Source organism: Amborella trichopoda, chromosome 2 (genome assembly GCF_054954075.1).
Source record: "Amborella trichopoda isolate Santa Cruz 75 chromosome 2, AtrichopodaSantaCruz75HAP2 v2.0, whole genome shotgun sequence".
Classification (NCBI taxonomy): Eukaryota; Viridiplantae; Streptophyta; class Magnoliopsida; order Amborellales; family Amborellaceae; genus Amborella; species Amborella trichopoda.
The window spans coordinates 15426365-15450396 of record NC_142337.1 but is presented as its reverse complement, the minus strand read 5'-3'; the positions used below and the strand labels follow the sequence as shown (position 1 = coordinate 15450396).

At 37.6% G+C, this 24032-nt stretch overlaps 1 protein-coding gene across 2 annotated transcripts in view; it reads left to right on the top strand.

Moving 5' to 3' along the window:
* The first annotated feature begins 590 nt into the window (after window positions 1–590).
* Window positions 591–24032, top strand: part of LOC18439172 (SH3 domain-containing protein) — a 36951-nt gene continuing 13509 nt past the window's right edge. For both annotated transcript variants that reach the window (XM_011626924.3, XM_088858162.1), the window contains exons 1-4: window positions 591–1055; window positions 4580–4702; window positions 16170–16239; window positions 16403–16548. In XM_011626924.3, coding sequence (XP_011625226.2) covers window positions 996–1055; window positions 4580–4702; window positions 16170–16239; window positions 16403–16548 — 399 coding nt within the window. In that variant the 5' untranslated portion in view covers window positions 591–995. The remainder of the gene's footprint in view (window positions 1056–4579; window positions 4703–16169; window positions 16240–16402; window positions 16549–24032) is intronic.

Sequence of the window (24032 nt, the reverse complement as noted above, 5' to 3'; positions counted from 1 at the left end):
TCATAGGGTATAATAACTCTAAGCTTCAAGAGCTCAAGAACAAACACAGAAATCAATAATATAGTCATTTGCTTTAAGAGCTCAAGAACAAACACAATGATCATTAACAGAGAGCATAAAGTGTATACCTCAAGATCAATGGCAAGGATCATAGGTTTGTTTGAGATAATGGCGTGCTGGGCTGGCTCAACAGCGAGATGTGAAGTTGCGAAAAGAGGGGTGCTCAACGGGGTGGGTGCTCAGCGGCGCAGAGAGGAGTGCTTAGTGGGGTGGGTGCTCAGCGGGGGGATGTGCTAAGAGATTATCGAAGGGGAGGAGTGCTCTAGGTTATCGAATGGGGAGGAAGTTTAGAGCTTCCTATTTGAGGTTCCAACTTTTGAATCACAACTTTTTTTACACGGGGGTGTGCGAAGATGAAAACTTTTAATTTGGGGTTCTCATTTTTATCAAACACGAAAAGTTGAGAAGTTCTCAACTTCGAAGCCACTTTCTATTATCAAATACGCCCCTAGTGAAATTTTTTAGGTAGACTTAAATTTGATTGGATAGAGCCTTGGATCTATATAAACTTTTTCCATTCCATATTATCTAATGTACTAAGATGCTAATAGCTTTTACGGTATTTAAAGAACCGTAATTTTATTTATTTATTTATTTATTTTTGTGGAGACGAAAATTAATGCACATTTGTAATAATTTTCATATTAAAAATAAAGACATTAGATTTACCTCTGCGCTCTCTCTCTCGACTTGGATCCGGCTGAATCCAGCCAGTCAAAACTCAATAGCTTCGTGGGGGAGATTTACCTCTGCGCGCAAAAGATATTTCTCTCTCTCTCTCTCTCTCTCTCTTCCTTGGACTTTCTACAGCTCAGGAAGCAGTCAAAAGACTGAAATACTTCTAAAGGGTTGATTTGCCTCTTCTCATAGCACAACTTGCATTTGAGTCTTTTGGGCCTTTCTCTCTCTTCTCTCTCTGACTTTCTCTCTGGAGGATGGACGCTCTGAGGAAGCAAGCGAGCAAATTCAGGGAGCAGGTGGCAAAGCAGCAACAGGTGACAACTTTTAGATCTTCTAACTCACCGCTCTCCTCTTCGCCTTTTCAATAGTAGTTGAATCATTTGGCGCTCTTGTTAAATATGTCTATTCCATTTTGTATACAATTTATAAATCACCATGATTTAGTGTGAATTTAACAGCTACTGCTTAATTTGGGGAATCATGCTTAACTAGTAGATCAAGTTTTCTTCCAATGTTTGATTTTTTTTTTTTTGCTGGTTAAGTATTCGTTAGCTAGAAAATAAATGAACGTATATGAAAAATGACTTGATTTGGGGATAAATGAGTGAGTGAAGATGCAGACTGTACATTAAATCAGTATAATCCCTTAGAATAGGTGTTCTGATGTGTCATGAAAATTCTTTGGGGTGCACGAACCACAATCAGATCGATTACTGGTTGTCATGTTTTGCGAGAGAAGAAAATCGAGGACTCCTTTGTCGATCCCGTCTGGGGTTGAGGAATTCGTGATTCAAAGAAAGTTTAGGTTTTTTGTCTACATGGAATGAGCTTGATAGAAATTTTAAAAACAAATTATACAAAGACTTCTACAAGTGATTTTGTATGATTTTCTGATGATGATGCACCATCATTTTGCTTTGATATTAATAAATCCATTGATATAATTGATTTGCTATTTATCCAATTTCCATTCAATAAATGAATTACATAGAGGATATTAGCCGTCTGGAAATTTTTAACAGTACTATTGGATTTTCACTAATTTCCTGGACTCTATAGACACACATACATAAATACATAATGTATGTATGTATGTATATATATGATTTCATGAAAAATGTTCCTGTTGGTTATTGTGCTGTGGGCTATTTATTGTGAGCTTTATCCATTCTATCTACCAGCCATAAATACTGAAACACATGTAGAAGACTTTATTTGTTTATTTTGCAAGATATTGTGGTTATGTTAGATATGGCTGCTTGCATTTCAATGTGCTACTCTTAGATTTTAGGCTTTCTAGTCGTTGGAAAACTTTGTTTCTAGCTTGCCTCACTCCAATTGAGGATGAAGGTCGAGTTGTTGTGATACCAAAGGTTGCATTAGTCAGACGCTCTTGTGCATCTTTACTCATTGGTTCACTAGTCATAGAAAGTGTCATAGTCTCATGATTTTTGCTGGATTTATTATTTGGTAACATGATATAGGAGCCATTTCTTAGCTCTGTAAAAAGACTGAGCATATTTATATCCTTTCAACCGTATAGGTTTTAATAATACATTGATCTGTATTAGGTGCTGAAATGTTTGTCGTATTTCTTTGGGCAAAGCATGCATGATGCTATTTGAAACCATGTCCAACAAACTACAGCTTGTAAACAAAATTTTTCAATGAAAATTTGAAGTTGGAGCTGCTCTGTGCTTATCTTTGAGTAACTTTTGTTTTTCCTCGAAGTCTTACAGCCTATCTGAAGCAGGCATAGACCTGTGAAGCTATCAATGAGATGCATCTATTGATTGTTTGAGTTAACAATGGTTTCCATGAACGTTGTTCTTGATATTAGACTTCAATTTTCCCGGCTTGTGACACTGTTACCAGAGTATTTTCTGGTTTATTTTGTGAAAATTGCTAAGGAAGATAACTTGGCTCTTTGCCAAGTGATTCCTATGTGTTCTTCTAATATCAAATTCATTGAACCAGATTTGTTACTAGCTTCTATACATGTGGCATCTAGCCCTATTATACATCACATGTCAATGAGTTCTACCTCTAGGTACATTATACATTATCTCAATGATGCTTTAAACGAAGTTTGAAAGGCAGTCTTGGTTTTTCTGGTTTTGGTGGAGTTACTAGAGGAGTGCTTTGGTGTACATGTTCGGAATGCTGTGACATGTGTGGGGTGTCATGCTTGGAAGCATGTATGCATGTGCATTTAAGCATATGCTCAGGCTGTCCTGCATACAAGGGGCACCCTTGTTGTCGTCTTGCAAGGTGGTAACCCATGTCTACATTACCTTTGTAGTATAGTCAAAGGAGAAGGTTCCCTATCTGTATGGGCTCCAAAAAATTGCATAAAGTCACTCATTTTGGGTGATAGATATGTTTTTGTATTTTGCTGTTAGCCTATGTGATGTTGTCTGCTGGGGCTTTTGCTTTAGAACTGTTAGGATCCTGATGCTGGAAAATTTGAGGGAACAGTAAAATCAGCAAGAAACAAAGAAATGAAGCTAAACGCAAGCATAATTCAAAAGAAACCTTCTCCATACCCCAAATAGGGTTCCAAAAGCATAAGCTCTTCTCCTTTTCAATTTCAAAAAATCATGTGGAATTGTCCCCCACATGGTCCTACACACCTCTTATATATTATAATTTAATGTTCCACGTAAACAAAAAGCGTCCAAACAAATAATACATTGACCCATATATCCTAACTTAAACATAAATTTTGTAATGACAATTCTACATCCTGTTGATTTTTGATACAATATGTGTCAAAATCAAGAATTTCATCCTCCAAATCGAATACCCTAAAGTGATGTTCCCCACATCTAGGTCTTCTATTACTATCCTCATCACTCTACTCCCCACACGGAGTATAAAAGTGAAAAAGCTTGTACCCGAGATCCTCTTGGGTTGACAGATCAGCGTCTTGCGCATTATTGAAGCTTGCAAATTGCTGCACCAGCTTCTATACTTGCCTTTCAAGTTCTTCAATTCTGTCATCTGTGTGATCACGGATTGGATCCACAAAAATCCCCCATCTGCGGCTCCTTCTCGCTGTCATGGGTTCGTTGAAATCACAAACCTTAAGTAAATAATCAAAAAAAAATATTGCTCAGCAAGATCAAGGTTGTTTTGGCAAAACTTTAGCTAAAATCAGCAAATCCTAGACCCCCACAGCGCTACAATACAATACTTTTCGTATAGATTGCTGGCTCTGATACCAATTTGATACAGAAAAATTTGAGGGAACAGTAAAAAATAGCAAGAAACAAAGCTAAACACAAACATAATTCAAAGAAACATAGGGTTTCTTCTCCATACCCAATCCAAAAGCCCAAGCTTTTCTCTTTTTCAATTTCTAAAAATCCTGTGGAATTGTCCTCCCCAAGGCCTCACACACCTCTTATATATTATAATTTAATGTTCCCTGTAAACAAAAAGTGTTTAAACCAATAATACAATAACTTAAACATAAATTTTATATTGACAGTTTTACCACTGTGAATAGTACCCATGAACAGTACTCGTGAATAGTACTTATGAAGTAAATAAAATAAAATAAAGACCCTAGATTCCCTAAAAAACTGAAAAAACCCTAGAAATAAACCCTAAAACTAAACTATAATATCTATCCTTTAAAGTTGAGTAACAATAAAAATAAGAATAATTTTGCTCTCCATCAGATCCTCTGAATGTGCTTTTTAGATATAAAAGAATTTGGGCATTGGTGATCTCTTCCATTTTTCTTCCTTGTAGTTTTGGTGGTTGTAGTTTGGTATGAAGTTAACTTCATTTCCGTTTACCATGGTCTTTACCTTGTTTTCTCGACTTTCAGGCTGTAATTAAACAATTTACTTCGAGTGGCTATGAAAGCTCTGATGTAATGGTTACGGATGAGGCGGAATTGCAGAGACATCAACAGCTGGAGAAGTTGTATAGCTCCACTCGAACTGGCAAGGTAGATATGGTTTTCTCTTTTTCTGCATCCATTGTAAATAACATTACCTTTATACTAGTTGAGTTATATGAACTACTATTTCTTTAATTGGGAGATTTTTGTCTAGTCATCAATGAGCAATGCAACTTAAATACGAAAGCAATGTGATCACTCTCCAGAGAAAGAAGCTTAATTTGTTATGGATAAAATGATATGGTCCGAGAAGTTGTTGTTGTTCCTTTATAACAGTCCATCCATGACAAGTGTTGATTAAACTTCTAGTGGTCTAGGTCGGAGCTATGTGACAGAGGCAAACTGTAGTATTCCTTTTGTCATTCACATTCATGTAATATGCACTGCATGAAAGCACGATCTAAGTTGTCTGTATTTAGATACCTATGCTAAATGTTTTTTTCAGGGTAGTTTTTCTGTACTATGCGTAACAGTCAAAATTTGTTGCATATTTCTCTGGGTTAAGCAGTAAATTGCATTCATCTATTAAGGGCAAACGATATTCTATTGCAGTGGATTACTGTAGTTTGAGATGGTTATTTCAATGAATAATTTGATAGGGGCGACGACAACCACACTATCGTTGTACTTGATTCTGTTATTTTCTAATATAGTGTGATATTCCCACATCTTAGCAACTGAGCATATGCTTTTCTTTGAAAGAGTTTGGGGTTGGGGCACAATGACTTGTTTTATGGATGACTATCTCCATTGTGCTTCATCTATTTGCATTTGCGCCTATTTTCGACAGGAGTCCAAATAAGGAAATCTCTGGAAGGCAGGATGACATTCTTGACTTGCATAGAGTATTCTAGAATTATGTGCAATGATTACGAAATGTGAAGAATCTTGGAGAGGCACGTGCAATCTTTATTAGGTATGCCGATTATTCTGGATTTCCTAGGGAGGTTTTATTTTTTAAGAGAAGGGCAGAGAATTTTTAGAGACGTCTATAGAAGTTCTAGAGAAGTCTAAAGCATCCTTATATATATCTACATAGGAGTTCTGTAAAAGAACTCATGATCAGTTGGTGATTCATAAAGGGTTATAATCAAAGGGCCTTAGCATTTACAAGATGGTGAATGTCGTGAGTAATCGTCTGTCAAATGATTATAATTGGTGAAATCCTTCCTCAAATGATTATAATCATTGAATCTCCCACAAAGTAGATTTCCTATTGTTGCCTCTGTGTTGTGGCAGTGTGTGAGAACAAGTAGTGCTGATAAGTCTCCATGTGAGATGTATGCAGTGTTAGGCAGCAAGACCCCAAACATGTGATTACTTGTTCGAAGGCTTACTTGACTTGGTAAGCCGTTGCTAAATAGGTGCTGCACAGATGCGTGTAGAAAGGGAAAGACGTAGTAAACTACTTTGATTTCTCATGTGAGGAGCAAGTTTTGTGCTTGCGACGAAAGCAAGCTCTGAAACTGGCTCGTGGAAGAACCTGTCAAATGTCAAGTACAAGAAGAATGATATTAGGAGTATTGGAAGTGGTGGGAATTAGTCATTTGTCTTGTATAAGGTGTGAGTACTCCTGAAAGATCATCAAACAAAAAGGAATAGTTCACATAAGAAGCAGTGGTAGAGAATTTGCTGAAGTTATTGGAACTAGATCAAGTCTTTCAATGAGAGAGTTGTGCTCATTGGTTGACGAGGTTGAACTCTTAATCTAGTCTTTCAATGAGAGAGTTGTGCTCATTGGTTGAGGAGGTTGAACTCCTAGAAATAACAAGAATAGCAGCGTACTGGCAGTCAAGCAACAAATAAGGGAGCTCACTACTGTAGAGCCTTAAGAGAGTTGACATTAAAGTAGAGAAGAGAACAGTTTGGTAGGGTCTAGAGAGAGAAAGAGAAAGAGATGAAAGAAAATAAAGTTGATGATGATGAAGAAGGGAGAGAGAGAGAGAGAGAGAGAGAGAGAGAGAGAGAGAGAGAGAGAGAGAGGGAAAGTTAGTGGCTTAGGGGTCACTTGTGACTTCTACCCCTCCTATAACATTAAGTAATAAGCCCAATTATAACTTATGGACAATATTGCCCTTATATAGTGACATAAGACAAATAAAGACTAAACAAAAGGTAAATGATAGTTCTGTCCATCAAATACAATAAAGCTTATTCCTTTTATTTCCATCACTCCCCCTCAAGCTGGTGCATAGATATCAATCATGCAATCTGTAGACTTTACATGAGGAGTCTGAATGATCTTGGCAGCAACCTTCTCTCTGATAAATTGATAATCTACTTCAATGTGTTTAGTTATTTCATGAAAAACGTAATTTCCTGTGATATGGATGACTGCTTCATTGTCACAACATAGAGTCATGGGAAGCTTAACTCTTAACACCCAAATGGAAAATAACACTTTGGATCCATATTACTAGGCAGGTACCATGAGCCATTTCTATGTATTCTGCTTCAGTACTTGATCTTTCTACCACATTTTTTTTCTTGCTTTTCTAAGTAACTAGTTTTCCCAAAACGAAGGTCCCATAGCTAGTTGTGGATCTTCTATCAGTTTGGCAACCAACCCAATCTACATCTATGTAAAATGCAACATCAATCTCTCATTGATTTGAGAAAAGTATTCCTTTCTGTGGTGCAACTTGAGATATCTTAATATTTGTACGCAACATCAAGGTGGGGTTTACGTGGTGCATGCATAAATTGTCTGACCACGATAATCGCATAAGAAATGTTTGATAAAAGTATCCCTTTCCCTGGTGCTGACTTGAGATATCTTAATATTTGTAACAACATTAAGGTGTGGTTTCCGTGGTGCATGCATAAATTGTCTGATCACGAGTGATTATGAGATATTATGAGATATCTCAGCATCCAATAACAAACTTCATATCGTGCAATTTATCGTGATCAAACAAGAAATGTTTGGTCGAGTGATTATGAGATATATAAGATTGCCTACTATTTGTTGGTACTGATTAGGATCTTTTAGTATCTCTCCCCTTTATCCATGAAGTTCATGATTGACTTCCATAGGAGTATTGCAGGTCTAGATCCCAACATCCACCGTTTGTTGTTACAAGATTTTCTCTGGGAGATGACTATCCCTTTCTTTGATCTTGCCACTTCAGCAATACTTAAAGGGTCCTAAATCTTTGATATCAAACACTTTTCTAAAATAAGATTTAAGATCCTCAATTCCCTTCACATTATCCCCTATCACAACAATACCATCAACATATACAATAAGGGCTGTAATTCCAACGGTATCCTTCTTCACAAAGAGTGTATGATCAACTTGACTCCTTCTGAATCCAAATTTCAATAGTGCCTCACTGAATTTTTTAAACCATGCTCTAGGAGACTGTTTAAGTCCGTAGATTGCCTTCTTTAACTTGCAAACATTTCTTGTCTCCCCCGTATTCTGAAAACCATGAGGCATGGCCATATAGATTTTTTCTTGGATGACTCCATGTAGGAATGCATTTTTAACATCTAGTTGATCGAGTGGTCACTATTTATTTGCACTAATGTTCAACTTTGCCACTAGCGTGAAAGTCTCTTGATAGTCTCTAGCAGGTTTTTAGGTGAAACATTTTGCAACCAATCTTGATTTGTACCTTTCAATGGTACCATCGGCTTTGTATTTTACAATGAATATCTTTCGACATTCTACGACCTTTTTCCATCTTCCCTTAAGGAAGGTTAGTGATTTCCCGTGTATTATGTTGCTCATGTGCTCGCATCTCGTCACCCATCCCAGCTTTTCATTGAGGTTATGTAAGTGCTTCTGCAACACTGGAAGGTGTTCTAACAGAAGACAAAGCAGATATGAAGGCACAGTGAGAGGGAGACACAACATTGCACGATATGAAGTTTGTTATTGGATGCTGAGTGCAAGAATGTGTACCCTTGCAAATAGCAATAGGTAAATCCAAATTAAGATTCTTCGAGAGGGTGAAAGAGATACTTGGGTTAGGAACAGTTTCTGATTCCGGGTTAGCATTCGAGGTATGGTCGCATGGAACTTTAGGTTCTACCATTTTCTTCCTCCTAGTATATGTCTTTAACTCATTCTTTGAATGCACACCATTCTTTTCAGATAAATCGCTCTCTTTAGATAAAAGTAGTGTGGGAATAGTAAGGGGAACAATTGATGTTGTCTCTTCACTAAACTGTAACTTACTCTCCCCCTGAAGAGAGCACTCATGACCAGTAGAGAAGTATGGAGTATATTCAAAGAAAGTGACATTCATGGAGGCATAATGGACCTTGTTAATAGGATAATAACACACGTACCCCTTTTGATGAGATGGATACCCCAGATAAATACATTTGACAGTTTTAGCATCAAGCTTGTCCTTCTTTGGACCAATGATGTGGGCAAACATACACAACCACACCTTGAGAGGTACAAGCACCATGGGTGAGTTGGGATGAACAATTTAAATGGGAAATCTCCCTCAAGAACATGAGAGGGCATGCAGTTTATTAAAAGTGTAATAGAGAAACTGCTTCAAATCAGAAATTTTTTGGAACGTTCATTCCCAATAAGAGAACTCGGGTACTTCAAAAACTGTCGAGGTGTGTATGGACTATAGTTGCTGGAAACATTTGTGATTTCAAATCGTCTCTGGAATCGGAATCATGGTATCAGAAGTTTCGGAATATAGGAATCGCTGTCCGTACGATTCGGATTTGAGAAAAATGATTCTCACTATTTTGGAATCGCGATTCAAAAAATTAGGGATCGTGTTTCCTATTTGCAAGAATCGATGTCCCTTCATGTTGGAATCGCGTTTTATACCTATATGGAATCACACATGATCCTACTTGTTTCGGTGGTTGTTGGAATCGTGATTCTTAAAATTAAGAAATCGTGATTCCTAAACTTCTAGAATCGTTGTCCCCATCAATTTGGAATCAACATTCTCACCATTCCAGAATCGTGATTCTCCCCATATTAGAATCGGGATTCTCCCCTTACTAGAATTGCGAACCAATTCCCTCCAGTATATAAGAGAAGTATTCAGAAAATATATAAATTTACCATTACTACAAAATCGAATTTTGGTATGTATATACTCAGTCCAAGATTCCAAGTACTAATGTCAATCTTTATGATGTCTTTGTGGACAATCCCATACAATGGACTCGTTCTATCGATAACCCTATTATGCCTACAAAGTCTGGAGCTAGTCTACAACATACAAGGAGTGAGAACAAGGGCAAGCGCCATTTATCTCTTTCCTTTGAATTATAAAATAAGTACATGACATAGTAATTCTTCTTTGTTAAATGTAGTTTTGGGTCTTTTGACTTTTTAAAATTGAGTTATTCAATTTTTAGTCAATTTCTTTGATATTTAATGATTAATTTAACCTAAAACATCACACAAGGCCCTTCGCTCAAATCCTTCTCTTTTTATTTTACTTAAAGAAAGGCATTTTTATCCTCTTATTCAACTTGAAGAAATGACGGTGTCGATCATATATTAAATATTATTACATTAGTAGTTTACTACCCACACCATTTACCAAACATTATTAAATTTGAAGTAACATATTTTTTTTAGTATTATTTATTCTTGGTAAGAGTTCTTAAAAAGTAACATGTAATGAAGGATGGAAATTAGTAAATAAGAAAATAAAAAATTTAACATATTACTTATATTTTAAATTTTGATTTTATTGCCGTGTGCAACAGCTTCAAATTCTCTCATGCTCTCATACATGTTGCGCTCACTCATGATTGAGCACACATCGAAGGGTTTCTGCTCTCCTTATGCTCACATATTACTCATTTTAAATTTTAATTTTATTGTCGTGTGCAACAACTTCAAATTCTCTCATGCTCTCATACATGTCGCGCTCACTCATGATTGAGCACACATCGAAGGGTTTCTCTTAGGCTCTCATACACAGTAAAGAGGGAAAAGGGTTATACTGTAGTTTAGGGTCTTTGTGAGACTACTAAAACAATCAAGGTGGATGACAAGTTAACAGAAGGAGTAAAATATATGGTTCCCTTTCCCTTGATTGGAATAATAAAACAATTTTCTATTTTAACTGATTCATGACTAGAACAAGGGATATAAGACGAGAAAAAATCAGCCATACCAGTCAAATGTTGAGTTGCTCCATTACCATCGTTACTGATCTTTGGGCAGACTGAGAAAGGGTGTTCTTGCGGGTCAAAGCGATCCAATTTTGGTGCCAGTTTGTGTCACTTTCATTAATGAGTAGGTGGAGAATTTACTTGGCTGTCTTTTGGCTCATCTCCCTTGCAAAAACATCTCCACATGATGCTGCTTTGGGATCAAACAATATCAACTACTCATCACTTTTCATATGCAGCAGGCACCCAAATCACTCTTGGATCTTCCTTGATCTTGATCCTTTTTGTCCAACCTCTTGTTTGGATTTGAAAAGAAATGAGAGAGGATCGTTGTCTGTCAAATTTCAGTGCAAAAAGCCTCTGTTGTCATGCAGTCTGATTTATGCAGCTATCATTTTACGACCTTTGATTTGATCGTCAATTTCTTTCCCCAGTCTTGTAATAGTCCCTTCCACTATTTGTATGGGTCTATAGAGCAATGAAAGAGGAACATTTTCCCCAAATTCCAGCCAAAAATACGCAAAGACAAGGGAAAGTTGAAGAAAGAACGCCTGGTGGTCATGCAGTCTCTGTGCGGCAGCATGCCTGTTTGTGGACGGGTTGTTAGGGCAGTATGGACTGGCAGTTAGGGCTTTTAAAACCTTCAACTTTGCCTCTTCTAAAATTGGGTCAAACCAGGTCCAGAGGACCTGAGGGTTTGATTACAGCAAGCTTATAATGCCTTGGATTAAAACACCAGAAACTTTCACAAGAATCTGAGACCGTCATCTTCTTTCGTCAATCATCGGCTTGGGTTATTGAGGGCTCTCTTGGACCGTTGCGTCATCTAAAGTGGACCAAATGATATTGAAATGCCTCAAGTTTGATAGGTTTATCATGATGAAAATTTGAGATTCTTGAGACTATCGCCCTTTAACCACTGGCAACTATATTTCTGAAGTGGTCAATAAATACTGAAAAACGTTAGAAATATTGTAGGAATAGGAAGAATAACTTGAATATGTAATTTATGTGATAGTAGGTATTTCGTTTTTGGCGTTTCTCCTAATATATATGTTTTTTGAGTCATTGATATAGAATAACATATATTTTTCAATCTTTATTCATTAATATAATTAAAATGTTAAAATATTAAAATAAAATGGTCCAACTGATTCATTAATCCAACTGATTCATTAAATGCAATAGAACACAAAAGTGAATGCATTATCCCAATCGAATGAATTACCATTTAACACATAGTTGTTGGAAACGCTTGGGAACTCGAATCGTTTCAGGAACCGGAATCGTGGAATCGCGCCTGGCCAGAAGTTTCCCATTCTAGGAATCGTTGTCTGTACAATAGAAATCGCTAGGAACGAGATTCCTAATTTTCAGGAATCGAGTGTCGATTGAAATAGGTCCAAGTTTCATCCACATATGAAATCAAGATTCTGGCCTCCTTGGAATCGAGATTCCCATCCCCCTGGGTTCCACACTCTAAGTGTCAAGTTTCATGAATATGCGGACTCGAGTTTCCGTCATCTATGGAATCGAGTTTCCAACATATACGGAATCGAGTTTCCATCATTTATGGAATCGTGATTCTAACATATTTGGAATCGAGTTTCTATCATCTATGGAATCGTATTTCTCACATAGTTGGAATCAAGATCAGAGATCCATGCTGGTTTGAGATCGAGAATTACAATAGCATAATTGAGTTTCCGACATCATTTGATTCGAGTTTCTGACATATGTGGTACATAGATATGTTGTTGTGTAGAATTGTCAATCCATGTGTGTTGCTTTGTATGTTATTACATAATTTCAATATTTTATAGGCATTTAAATTGGAGGCGAATAAATAAAATTAGCATTATTAATAACCACTTTACATTCAGTATTTCATTACTAAGCAATGTTGTGAGGCTACACATGGTGTAAGATCACTTAAGCAGTCTTTTCAAATAACATATGAGCAAGATTAAGAAACCAAGGCAGTTTACATCACCGCAAATATAGGAAACATTATTCTATGGGCATTTAAATAATTTCACATAACATTTGGGCAAGATTAAAAAACCAAGGCAGTCCGCAAATATAAGGAACATTATTCTATAGGCATTTAAATCAGGAAAAAAAGAAGTAAAAATAACATTCCTAATAACAATTTTGCAATCGGTAGTACAGTACTAAGCAATGTTGCAAGGTCAGACGTTGTGCAAGTTCACTTAAGCAATTCAGATAACTATGAGCAAGGTAAAGAAAGTATAACAGTTTACATTAATGCAACTATGAGAAACATAATAAATATAACTAAAAAAGCAACACAATGTCATTAAATTCCTTCTAAAATACATGCCTTATAAATAATAATACTGCTTTCAAGTACACATGCTGCCTAATGCTATCGTTTGGGACCTTAAAGCATGATATCCACCAGAAAATAAAACATTACTTTTGTGGTTATTATTTACAAGAAACTAATGTTTTATACGGTGTAGATGATTCAAAACCTTGACGAAATGAGTTCCATTACTTGTAGAATCGTGTATCATTTAATATGGCATCAAGGGTTAAACCTCGTTAGAAGCCAGATTCAATCTATTTGGGAGCGTCTACCCACAATTAGGGGGTTCAAGTTTCTCTAGATCTGTTGGATCGAGATTTCGAAATTAAGGAATCGAGATTCCAAAACTAAGGAATCGAGTTTCCTTGGTTCCGAAAAATAGTTTTAAAATAAGTGTTGAATCGAGATTTTGAATTTAAGGAATCCAGTTTCCTTGGTTCTGAAAATAGGTTTCCACATATGTGAGGGATCGAGATTCGGAAATTAAGGAATCGCGTTTCCTACATTTCAAAAAAAAGGTTTTCACCTAGGTATCGAGATTCCGAAATAAAGGAATCGAGTTTCGTTGGTTCAAAAAAACGGTTTCCATGGAGTTTCCTTAACAGAAAAGCAGAACGGGTTTTGGAACCGGAATCGTGGGGTCCGAGGTGAGATTCCGGTAACTATGATTTAACACCTGAGTTAATTGTAGCATATAGGCGAATAATAAAGAGCCTAAAGTACTTCGCAAGTAATTCCAAACACCAAAGTTCATGTCAGAGAAAATAAAAGAGATATACACTCAATCAGACTCCAATTCATGTGCATGTTCGTCTCCTCTGTCTCCTACATTTGAAGCTGAACCATATTATCTCTGTCATTGTCCCCCTCATTTATATATTCTTTCTTCCTCCTCAGCCTTCCGCTGAGTTGGTGTAGTCCTGATTTCTGGAACTAATGTGCTTGTCAACCGAAATCTCTTCTTTGCTAGCCTACTGTCCGGCTAAGGGTCTTTGTTAGCCCCCAAAACCCATTTGACATCCAATTTTCTGTTGGTTCACAGTCCATTCACATCTAGCATCATGTTCACCTGAGACATTGGGGCTGGGTCCATTAGCTTCTGGTTTCTCTCCTCACATTGTATTTAAAATGTATTAGATAACTGATAACTTAATTTCCTTTTCTCTAGAATATTCCTCTTTGATATGGAGCTGTGATTAGAAAAAGGGGATCAGGCAAAGGAAAAAAAACTTACTTAACCAATGCCCAGTAGTTTTCTACTATCTGGATGCTATAATACTAAACAAAAAGAGATTTACTTGCTCAAATGTGTTCCATTTATGCTCGCAACTGGATGAACTGTACTTGAGGCTCAACACTCGAATGTGAGACGTAGATGTGCTGTGTCGCTCCCATAAGGCTGTGCTAAGACTTGGATTTTCTTTTGTTGCCTGCTTCATTCATCATGACCAAACACTGGTTGGGTACCTTAAACAACTACCATATGAGTTGCTATTTTGTATGGTATACCTCATTCTGGTTCTTTCCCTGAGCTAGTTGTTATAGGTGTGATGAAACAATAAATATATGCAACTGGCATTCATGTGTCTTGTGTGCATGCACGACTGTTTCACCTTCCATATGTACAAATACACAATGACAGCACTAATGCCTTGAGCTGTCACTCAGCTCCTCTTAACTGTTTTAGCATAGCTGAATCATTTATGTTCTTTGCTGTTTTTGGATAGTCTAACATGATTAAGGCCTACATACATCACAACCTTTTAAATCAGATGTTAGTTACCATTGTTCATTAGGAGCTACCAGATTATTCTATGCATGATTGTAGTTTCCTCATTTCATTAGGAAGTATGAGATTATTCTATGGAAATCGCATCTAGGAGTTTTTGTGGCTTCCGGGATGAAATTGATGCAATCGTCATTTTCAGGATTTGTTTTGGTCACCAGGACGAATCTATCATTGTTTCTTTGTTTTAGCCCCGGGATGAATTTGTCAGTTTCTCTTTGTTAGTTGGTCATTTTGGGATTTGTTAAGGTCTGTCTAAGGAATTTGGTGTAGAGACAAGTAATTTATTGTGTGAAATTTTCATGATTCCAAAAGTCAAAATTGTGTAGTTTTAGTGCATAGGAATTTGGCTTCATACATGGGAACTTGGGTGCAAGAAGTTGCATGCAAGTATGGGAAATAGGGCAAAGGGGTAATCTAGTCAATTTCACATTTTATTAAGGGTATTTTAGTCATTTTCTAGTTTCAGCAAACTGGTTTATATGTATGGAATTGCTGTAACAGTTAGCTACTTTTGTTGTTAACTTGATAATGAAATTCTTCTTCCTCCTCCTTGGTATAGAGAGGGACAGAATTCCCATCCTTGTGTACCACGAGTACCTTAAGTTAGAAGGCCATCCTTGTGTACTGCGAGTACCTCGAGTGGCAAGAGTAAGGGCTGAAGATCCCTTCCTCTTCATTCCCTTGATCGAGATCAAGGAAGCCGGGTCGTTGTTGCACAATCGGCCACAGATCTTTTCTTTCCAGTGCCAGTTTATCACCACAGTCAATTGGTAGTTAGCATTGTTCATTCAAAGCTTACAAAATGCACTTGAAAATGCTTATTTTTTAGTTCTGTTCGGTTGTATTTACTATGTATTTCCAATATTTGTGGGCATGCATTTGTTTGAACTTGTGTGATTGCATTGTCCTTCAGTCATGTATATTCCTCCATTGTTGTATGTTTAGAACTCTGTAACTACGTGGATCTTGTATGCTCACATCTATAGGATGTTTTTCTTATCAGTCTTTTGTTGTAATTGGCATTGTTGGTACACTAAGATGCAGAGATATTTGCAGCTATTGAACATAAGGAGTTGTTTGTTTATTCTGCCTTATTATTGGTGTTCTTATTATGTCCAAGAACATAATTTAGGTTTAAAACCTCGTGTCTTTTGTATTTTAAGAACTTCAATTGAAAACAGAGTTTTTGCCACTTGGATATTTTTGATAAACTATTGGAGCCAGCATCTATAATAGCTTTTGCTATAATGATAATTTGCAATGTTACTCTGATGCAGAATTTTCAGAGAGACGTACTCAGAGCTGCTGAAGGATTCATGGCCAATGGACTTAAGCAGATTGAAATAGGTAGAATGATATCACAAGGACTTGAAACTCTGGTTTATGGCTACGTGTTGAAGATTTATCACACAATAGAACTAGTTATTTTACTGGACTTAGTTGTAGTTTTACCACTTCGATTTGTAATGGAACATGTAAGGAACCAAGTCATGTATATTTTCTTTACCAGGAATGAAGTTAGCGGAAGACTGTCGGAAATATGGAGTTGAATGCAACGATAATGGGATGTTATTGAAGGCTGCATCTCTGTATGCCTCAGCGCGGGCACATGTGGAGAAAGAGCAAGAGGAATTCAATAGAACTCTTTCTTCCCAGGTCTGCTTTTCTTTCTCATTTTGTAGTTTTACATATCACAAGGACTTGTTATGGGATTTTATGTTGTATCTCTTCCTGGATTTTTTTTGTTAATTACTTATTATCGAGTGATTCATAAAAGAAAGTGAATAGACATATAACTTTCAATCAAAACGTTGAGGTTTACATTCGGATGCCTATCCTAGTATTGTCAATCATATTGTGAGAGCCTTTTGAACATCATTTTTTGACGAATTCCTAAAGACATGCTTTCCTGCATTTCTATGAATCTATTAGAAGTTTTAGCTTGTTTCACCTCAACTAGGTCAAAGGTGTTTCCTGCATAGAGTTCTTGTGGTGCTTCTCACTCTGTCTTAAAAGGTTCGATTCTTAGTTACCTGGATCTCCCAACGTGGCAGTGATCCTGGTGACCCCACGCTAGAGCGGGATCTTGGGTGGATCCTGCTCCTTATATTAAATTCTATAATATTAATCACAATAAATGACTTTGAGATCTATTATTAAATAATAAACTATTGAGGTTGCTAAACAAATCTTGTATTCCGATTATGTTTATTGTGTATCCAAATATCGTAATTATCATCCGAGCCTTATCCTAACTATTTCGGATTGGCTGCACAAATCTTGTTCCACCATTTGGCTCTGTCAAGGGCCATACCTTTAGTCAGACTATAAGTTACCATATCTCTTTTCACTACTTCTATTCATGTTCTTTTGAGCTTTTCCTTAGCCCTTTTAAAGCTTTTTTCTTGAATCAAATCACCCCTCTTAATTGGTGTTGTTCTAGGTTGAAGCTACACATGGCTTGGCCACCTAAGTCTATTTTCCCTCATCTTATTGTCTATTGGAGCTACCCTTAAGTTCCGTCAGATGTATTCATCCAAACTCTATCCTTTTTGGTCTTGCCGTTCATCTATCTCAACATCCTCTCAGTTACACTCATTCCATGGATATGTAGTTTTCTTGGCCGCTCAACATCCTGTCCCATAACTATTAGTCTTGTTAGCTTTTTCGGCTGTTTGTGTTTGAGCCTGTATCGTTTGGTCCTCCTCTCAGGGACTATGACTCAACTGAGGTCCACGGGTGGTGGACCCAACTCTATTGATGTAACTTCCTTTATTTCTTAATGTTAAGTCAACTTCTCTAAAAAAAAAATATTTTGTCCCATAAAGCATCGTTGATCTTACAACCATCCTATAAAACTTGCCCTTCAGTTTTATTGGTATGCGATGATCGCATAAGACTCCAAAAGCACATCTCTACTTCATCCACCAAGTCTAATTCTATTTGTGACATCTTCCTCAATCTCTCAATTCTCATGGATTAACGACCCAAGGTTTTGAAAGTAATATTTCTTCATTTCTACTCCAATCATTACTAAACTTGCATCATTTATTTTAAAAGATAATTTACAAAAGTTGTGTATGTTCTAAAGCAACAACTTAGGGGGAAGGCATGAAAGGAAGGATTCGGAGGTCGCTTAATCGCCCCTGCTTCCCTCCTACCACCTGGAGCGACATCTATGCCTTGTATCCTAAAACACATCCACATCGTCCCCCCTCTTAGAACTCTCCGCCACCGGCCGTTACCCACAAACCCTCTTTTGTGCAAGTTGTTTCGTCTTCCAAACCTAACCCAACGTCAAAAGTTTCTCTGGTCCCTAGCAGTCTTTCTGTCTCCCCTGTGATGTCCCCCTACCTACCTTTTTGCATCACCGCTCTCCCGGAGGAGACAGAGAGACTCACCAAAAAACTTTCGGCTTCCTTAGTTGGTAATTTTCAACCGGAATGAGATGATTTAAGAGGAATCGAAAGGTGGGCCAGAAGCCTTTGGACGGAGCCGAACTTAGTATGTAGATGTCTCTCTAGTGGAGATTTCCTTTTTTCCTTTTCCTCTCATGAAGAAGCTAATCTACTCAAAACCTCTAACCCTTCGTTCAAAGGAGCCTCTTGCTCTCTTCGACGGTGGTCACCAAAAGAAGGCTCTTTCAGGAAACAAAGGGTTTGGCTCACCCTCCATCACTTACCACTCCACGCGTGGTCACCAGAGGCCTTTAAGAGAGTAGCGGCAGCCTGCGGCAATCTCGTTTCCATCCACTGGATCTCCCTTGAGTCTCTACCTTTGGGCTCCATTCGACTTTTGCTGGAAGTCCTGGACACCACTACGATTCCTCAAATGGGCTATGGACGTCTCATGGCAGCATACTTGGAGGACGTCCAATGATTCTGCAGATTGTTTGGCGAGAAAGGGAGCTAGAAGTAAGAGTCAGGTCGCTCAAGCCTGGTCCACATTCTTTTTTGTGCTGGACCAGTGGAACTCAACTTGAACTTCTTGTACTTATTATTATTATTTTTTTTGGCATTCTTGGTCTTTTTGAAAACTCATTGTGTACGGGCACTCTTATAAGCCTGTTTTTTTTTTTTTGCAAATACCTTGTAAACTTTCTAAGGGGGCAATCTTGTAAGCCCATTTTTTGTTACAAGGTCTGTTGACCTATTTTTTACCGAGGGTCCCGTCTAGAGGGTACTCTCGGATTAAACCCAAAACTGTACTCTATCTCTCTATAGCAATACAAAAGTCAACATTTATCAAAAACAAAAAAAAAGGTGTATGTTCTATTTCTTAAAATTTCAAATGTAGTATATATAATTTATAAAAAGTGTGTATCTAAATGTAATTTATAAAAACTAGTCGTCTGTTTTATATTCTTAGGATTTCATAGTTTGTATAATATTTATTGTAAGAGCATTCCAGTGACGCTTCCAAACTAGGGAGGTTCTTCCTACTGATGATCTCTCACCCTCACACCTGCTTCTCCCCTCTTTGAACAACTATGGTTTCACTTCTGACCAATGTTGTAGGAACTGGACTGGACCGGCCAGTTCAAACTGGAAACTAGTGAACTGGTTGCCTGTCTGATCCGGTCCAGCATAGTGGACCAGATGGTCCATTGTTTCCTTTTATGCCCTTTATTTTTACTGAAATTACTCATGTTTATCATACTTCATTTGGTCATTTTTAAATCATTTAGGGGTACTTTTGTCAAATTTAATTAAAGAGAAGAATAGGGTTTTGGAAAGTGCAATTTTAGGGAGATATCATTTGGACAATATCTGCTCTACTCTCTCTACCAAAAAATGCCATAGTCCTCGGGGTCGTTTTCAAGCGATTTGCCACGGCAAATCCGGCCATCAATCTGCCCTTGTTTGAGGCCCAAGTATATTCAACCACTTCTTTGATTGTTTGATTTATTGTTGGAAAAAATAGGAAAATTTTGGATTCTTTTGTGGGTTTTTGCAAGAAATCTTGAAATGAGCTTTGAATCTCTTTAATCATTCAATCTCAATCAAATATCTATTATGCGGGGGTGCTTTTTCATAGTTTTTTTCACATGAAAAAGTGATTTTTTTTTTGTGGGTTTTACTTGCTTTTTCTATGGATTTTTGCTTGTTTGTTTTGTTTTTGGTGGTCTCTCTCTCTCTCTCTCTCTCTCTCTCGCTAAAAGTCATTGCCATTTCCTCCAAGCAGGACTTTTTATGTTTTTTACCTTCTTTTAGTTTTGAATGATTAATGAACTTTGAAGCTTATATTATTGGGGATATTTTGATCTAGGATAATTGGATATTAGGGATATTTACTTTATGCAATTCATTAAGCGGATTTTTCAAAATAGTAAAAAAGCCACTATGAATGAGATTAAAAAGTTTAAATCTATTGAAAGATGTGATGAATCACAGACTCACATTTTCATTTACTTGTATTTTATTTTTTGATTTTTTCACAATTTTCTCTGTTTTCCCCCTTTGTCCTTAATTTTCCAGGTTTTCTTAATTTTTATTTACTAGTCTGGTCTGACCAATAAAACGCTCTGGTTTGGTCTGTCCAACTAGGGCGGTGCCCTCACCATTTCAGTAACTGATCCGATCCTAGCAAACTTGCTTTTGTTGTATTTGTTTGTCTCTGTTCCAATATTTGCTGAGTCTTCCCTAATGTAAAAGTCTTAATGGATTTTCGTAGTTCTTGACTTTCTCAAGAAATCATTGAGGAAAGTTAATGAACCCCTTTACTCAGTTGTATTGGCGATCTAAAATTTGACTTTATGTGTTTCCAGTATTCCTTGGATTTAATTTAGTGTCCAATCGGACAATTAACTTCTGATAAGAGTAGAAACATTGGTTCTCTATTGTTTTTGTTGATTGGTTTGCCGGTGAATGCCAAGTATTCCTACTGAAGATGTGAGCCTTCTAGGTCTCGAGAAGTGCAGGAGCAAAAGGTTCTTAGGCCGGAGGATATTTCTATTTGTATTCAGTTTCCACTCAAGAAAAAAAAATTGGGGCTTTTATTACCCGAAGTCCGGGAAAAGGTTTCTATCTGTATAGCTCTTCAAAAATCATTTTGTTGATCTTTTGGTCAAGACAAATTGAGTAAAGATCAAAAGACAAATTGAGTAGAAGTGTGATATTTCCAAAATAAGAGATCCATTGATATCAGCTTATTAAGCATGTCTCTTGAAAGCCAAAATCCATCTTACGATGTGTTTCTGTCAAAGGGTAACATTTGGACTTACTATCGTGCTCTTCATGGATAGGAATGTCCCCATCAGAAAATATCCTTCCCTTCACAAAGGCCCTTTTAGTGGTGGAAGTGATGACATCTTTAGTTGTAGCTTGTAGAAACTTTAGACCAATCATATAGTTCTGGAAGTTTTGATGTTCGTAAGGCTTGAACCTTCTCAAATGAGAAGTGGGAATGCAGTTGCTTGCATTGGTTCCATGATGTGTTTTTTTTTTCGGTTAATTGTGATAAAATTTTGTTTTGGAGGATCTTTCGTAATGTGTGATGGGAGGCTCTTGGAACTCCATCTGTCTTTAGCATTTTATCTCCTGGTTGGAGGAAAACAGGTGTATGAGAATTTTCTTCAACGAGAAGCCTGCAATGTATCTTTTTTCGATTGCAATTCCATATATGATTTACAATGATGCCTGCAAAGTAGAGGCCAATCCTTCATTCCAAAGTGTTCATCACATTTAGCCTAGCTAGATTGTGGAAAAACCTGTACATAGTTTGACCTTCTTTTAGTCTATGTGCCCCTCTCCATTTTGTCTTTGGTCATTCTTGTCCATAATAAGTCTATAACTATCTTTTTGGTGTTCTTAGCCATTCCTCATGGTTATAGTATGTCTAGGAAACATTTTGGTGTTCTTAGCCATTCCTCATGGTTACAGTATGTATCTTTTTTTCGATTGCAATTCCATATATGATTAACAATGATGCCTGCAAAGTAGAGGCCAATCCTTCATTATCCTTCATTCCATAGTGTTCATCACATTTTAGCCTAGTTAGATTGTGGAAAAACCTGTACATAGTTTGACCTTCTTTTAGTCTATGTGCCCCTCTCCATTTTGTCTTAGGTCATTCTTGTCCATAATGAATCTATAATTATCTTTTTGGTGTTCTTAGCCATTCCTCATGGTTACAGTATGTCTAGGAAACATTTCTGGGGATTGGGAGCAAGATTTGTTGTACATATGGTTTGCTATTAGATTATATTAAAGATTCGATCTCTCTAGATCTGAGGGTATGGCCCTTAATAAAGCAAAATGGCGGACCAAGATTCATGTAGCCGGCCCCAATTAGTTGGGAAAAGGCTTCGACAATGATGATGATGATGATGATCTGTCCAGATGAAAAAGACTGGTTACGATTTAATCCATCCAGTCCCTTCTACCTAGTTAGTTTTATTCCTTAATTGCCTCCTTGATTTTGCTGTTCCCTCACTCTTCTTTCTCCTTGCCCCACAACTTTCAGCAATGACAACATCCTTTTGCACCCCCGTATTGTCCATTCCTCTTACTGAACTCACCTTCCTTTTCACCTAACCTCTTATCCATCATGGTTAATTTAACTGCTCTACCATTCATGTTTTTTTCCGTCACCTCGTTCTATAAAAAACTTATGATGCAACGCACATTCCCCCTGTCCCTGAACTCCATTGTTACCCAGGCATGGTCTTCTATTGATCCCCCTAAAGTCCAAGCTTTGGCTATGAATCTTCCTTTCTGCAAGAGCTCTTACCGTGGAACATCTTCAGCGTTGGGGTGTCCCTATTCCCAATCGGTGCGCGATGTGCCTCTTAGACGAAGAGGGCAACCCCCACATTTTCCTTCATTGCCACATTGCACACAACCTATGGAGTCTTTTACTCCAACTCTTTGGTTTGCAATGGGTAACCTCTCTTTTTGTTCCGACACTCTATAAACTTACTCTTGCCACCTCGTGGACCAAAGCCAGTAGGACACTATGGAAAGCCTCGGTCGCTGCCACGATATGGGTCATCTGGATCGAGAGGACCTCAAGGATTTTTTGAGGAGTCAAAAGCGAGGTTCCAGCCCTCTTCCACAAGATAATTGCCGCAGTCATTTTTTGGGCTACCAGCCGCAAGAGTTTCAAAGGAACACCCCCTGCGACTTTCCTAAAACATTGGCAAACTCTTCTGAGTCTTCTCAGCGCCCGCAACCCGCGCTGCTCTCGGTCAAACTTTTGGTCCCCTCCTCCTTTGGGCCAAACCAAAATGAACTTTGATGGGTGTTCGCTCGGTAACCCTGGTCCGGCAAGGGTGGGTGGTGTGTTCTGAGAGCACCTCGGGCACATCCGCGCCTCATATTCCAGGAACATTGGCCATGCCGATTCACAACTTGCTGAGTCCACAGCCCTCCTATCTGGATTCAGGCTTTTCGACCCCTCTTGGGGCAGCCCCTGATCATCGAAAGTGATGCGTAAAACATCATTACCTGGGCCTCAGGTTCCATATCTTGTCCCTGTTACCTAGCCACGATTTTTGATGAGATTACTCACATTTGTAGGGATATGGCTGTCTCATGGAGGCATATCTAGTGGGAATCCAATGCCCTGGCTGACCATCTGGCTACTTGACCACTTGTGTTTTAGTTTTCTTATTTTGTAGCTATGTAATCCCGTTTATGATGATTGGGCTTTTTTGATTGTTACGACCCCATTTTTTGTACAGGACTACCTTCCTTGGTAAGCCTATTTTGGGTGTTCTCTTTGCTTCTTTGTACTTACCTCTTATATATACAACAGTTTCCAGTTTCCAAAAAAATAAGTTCCTGGTCCTGGATATCGTCAGGCTTCTCTTTGTTAAAAAAAATAATTAAAACTCAATTCTGCTGTAACAATCTTTTGCAAGCATTTTGAGTGTTTGTTGTCCAAATGTGCTACTAATATGAATCCTATCAATCCTACTCCAGTTATTCTCTATCACATTTTATGCTGTCACATTCCACTGCATTAATTGCCAAACAAGCATGCCAATCTGATTAAAAGTAGGAAAGAAATCCATAGTTTAGGGTTCTTTAATCTTTGAGCCACTCGACCTTAACCGGATACTATTGTTGTCTATATAATCCTAAATTTGTTCAGAATTATATCTTTATTTTAAAATATTATATCTCATCTCTCCAGTT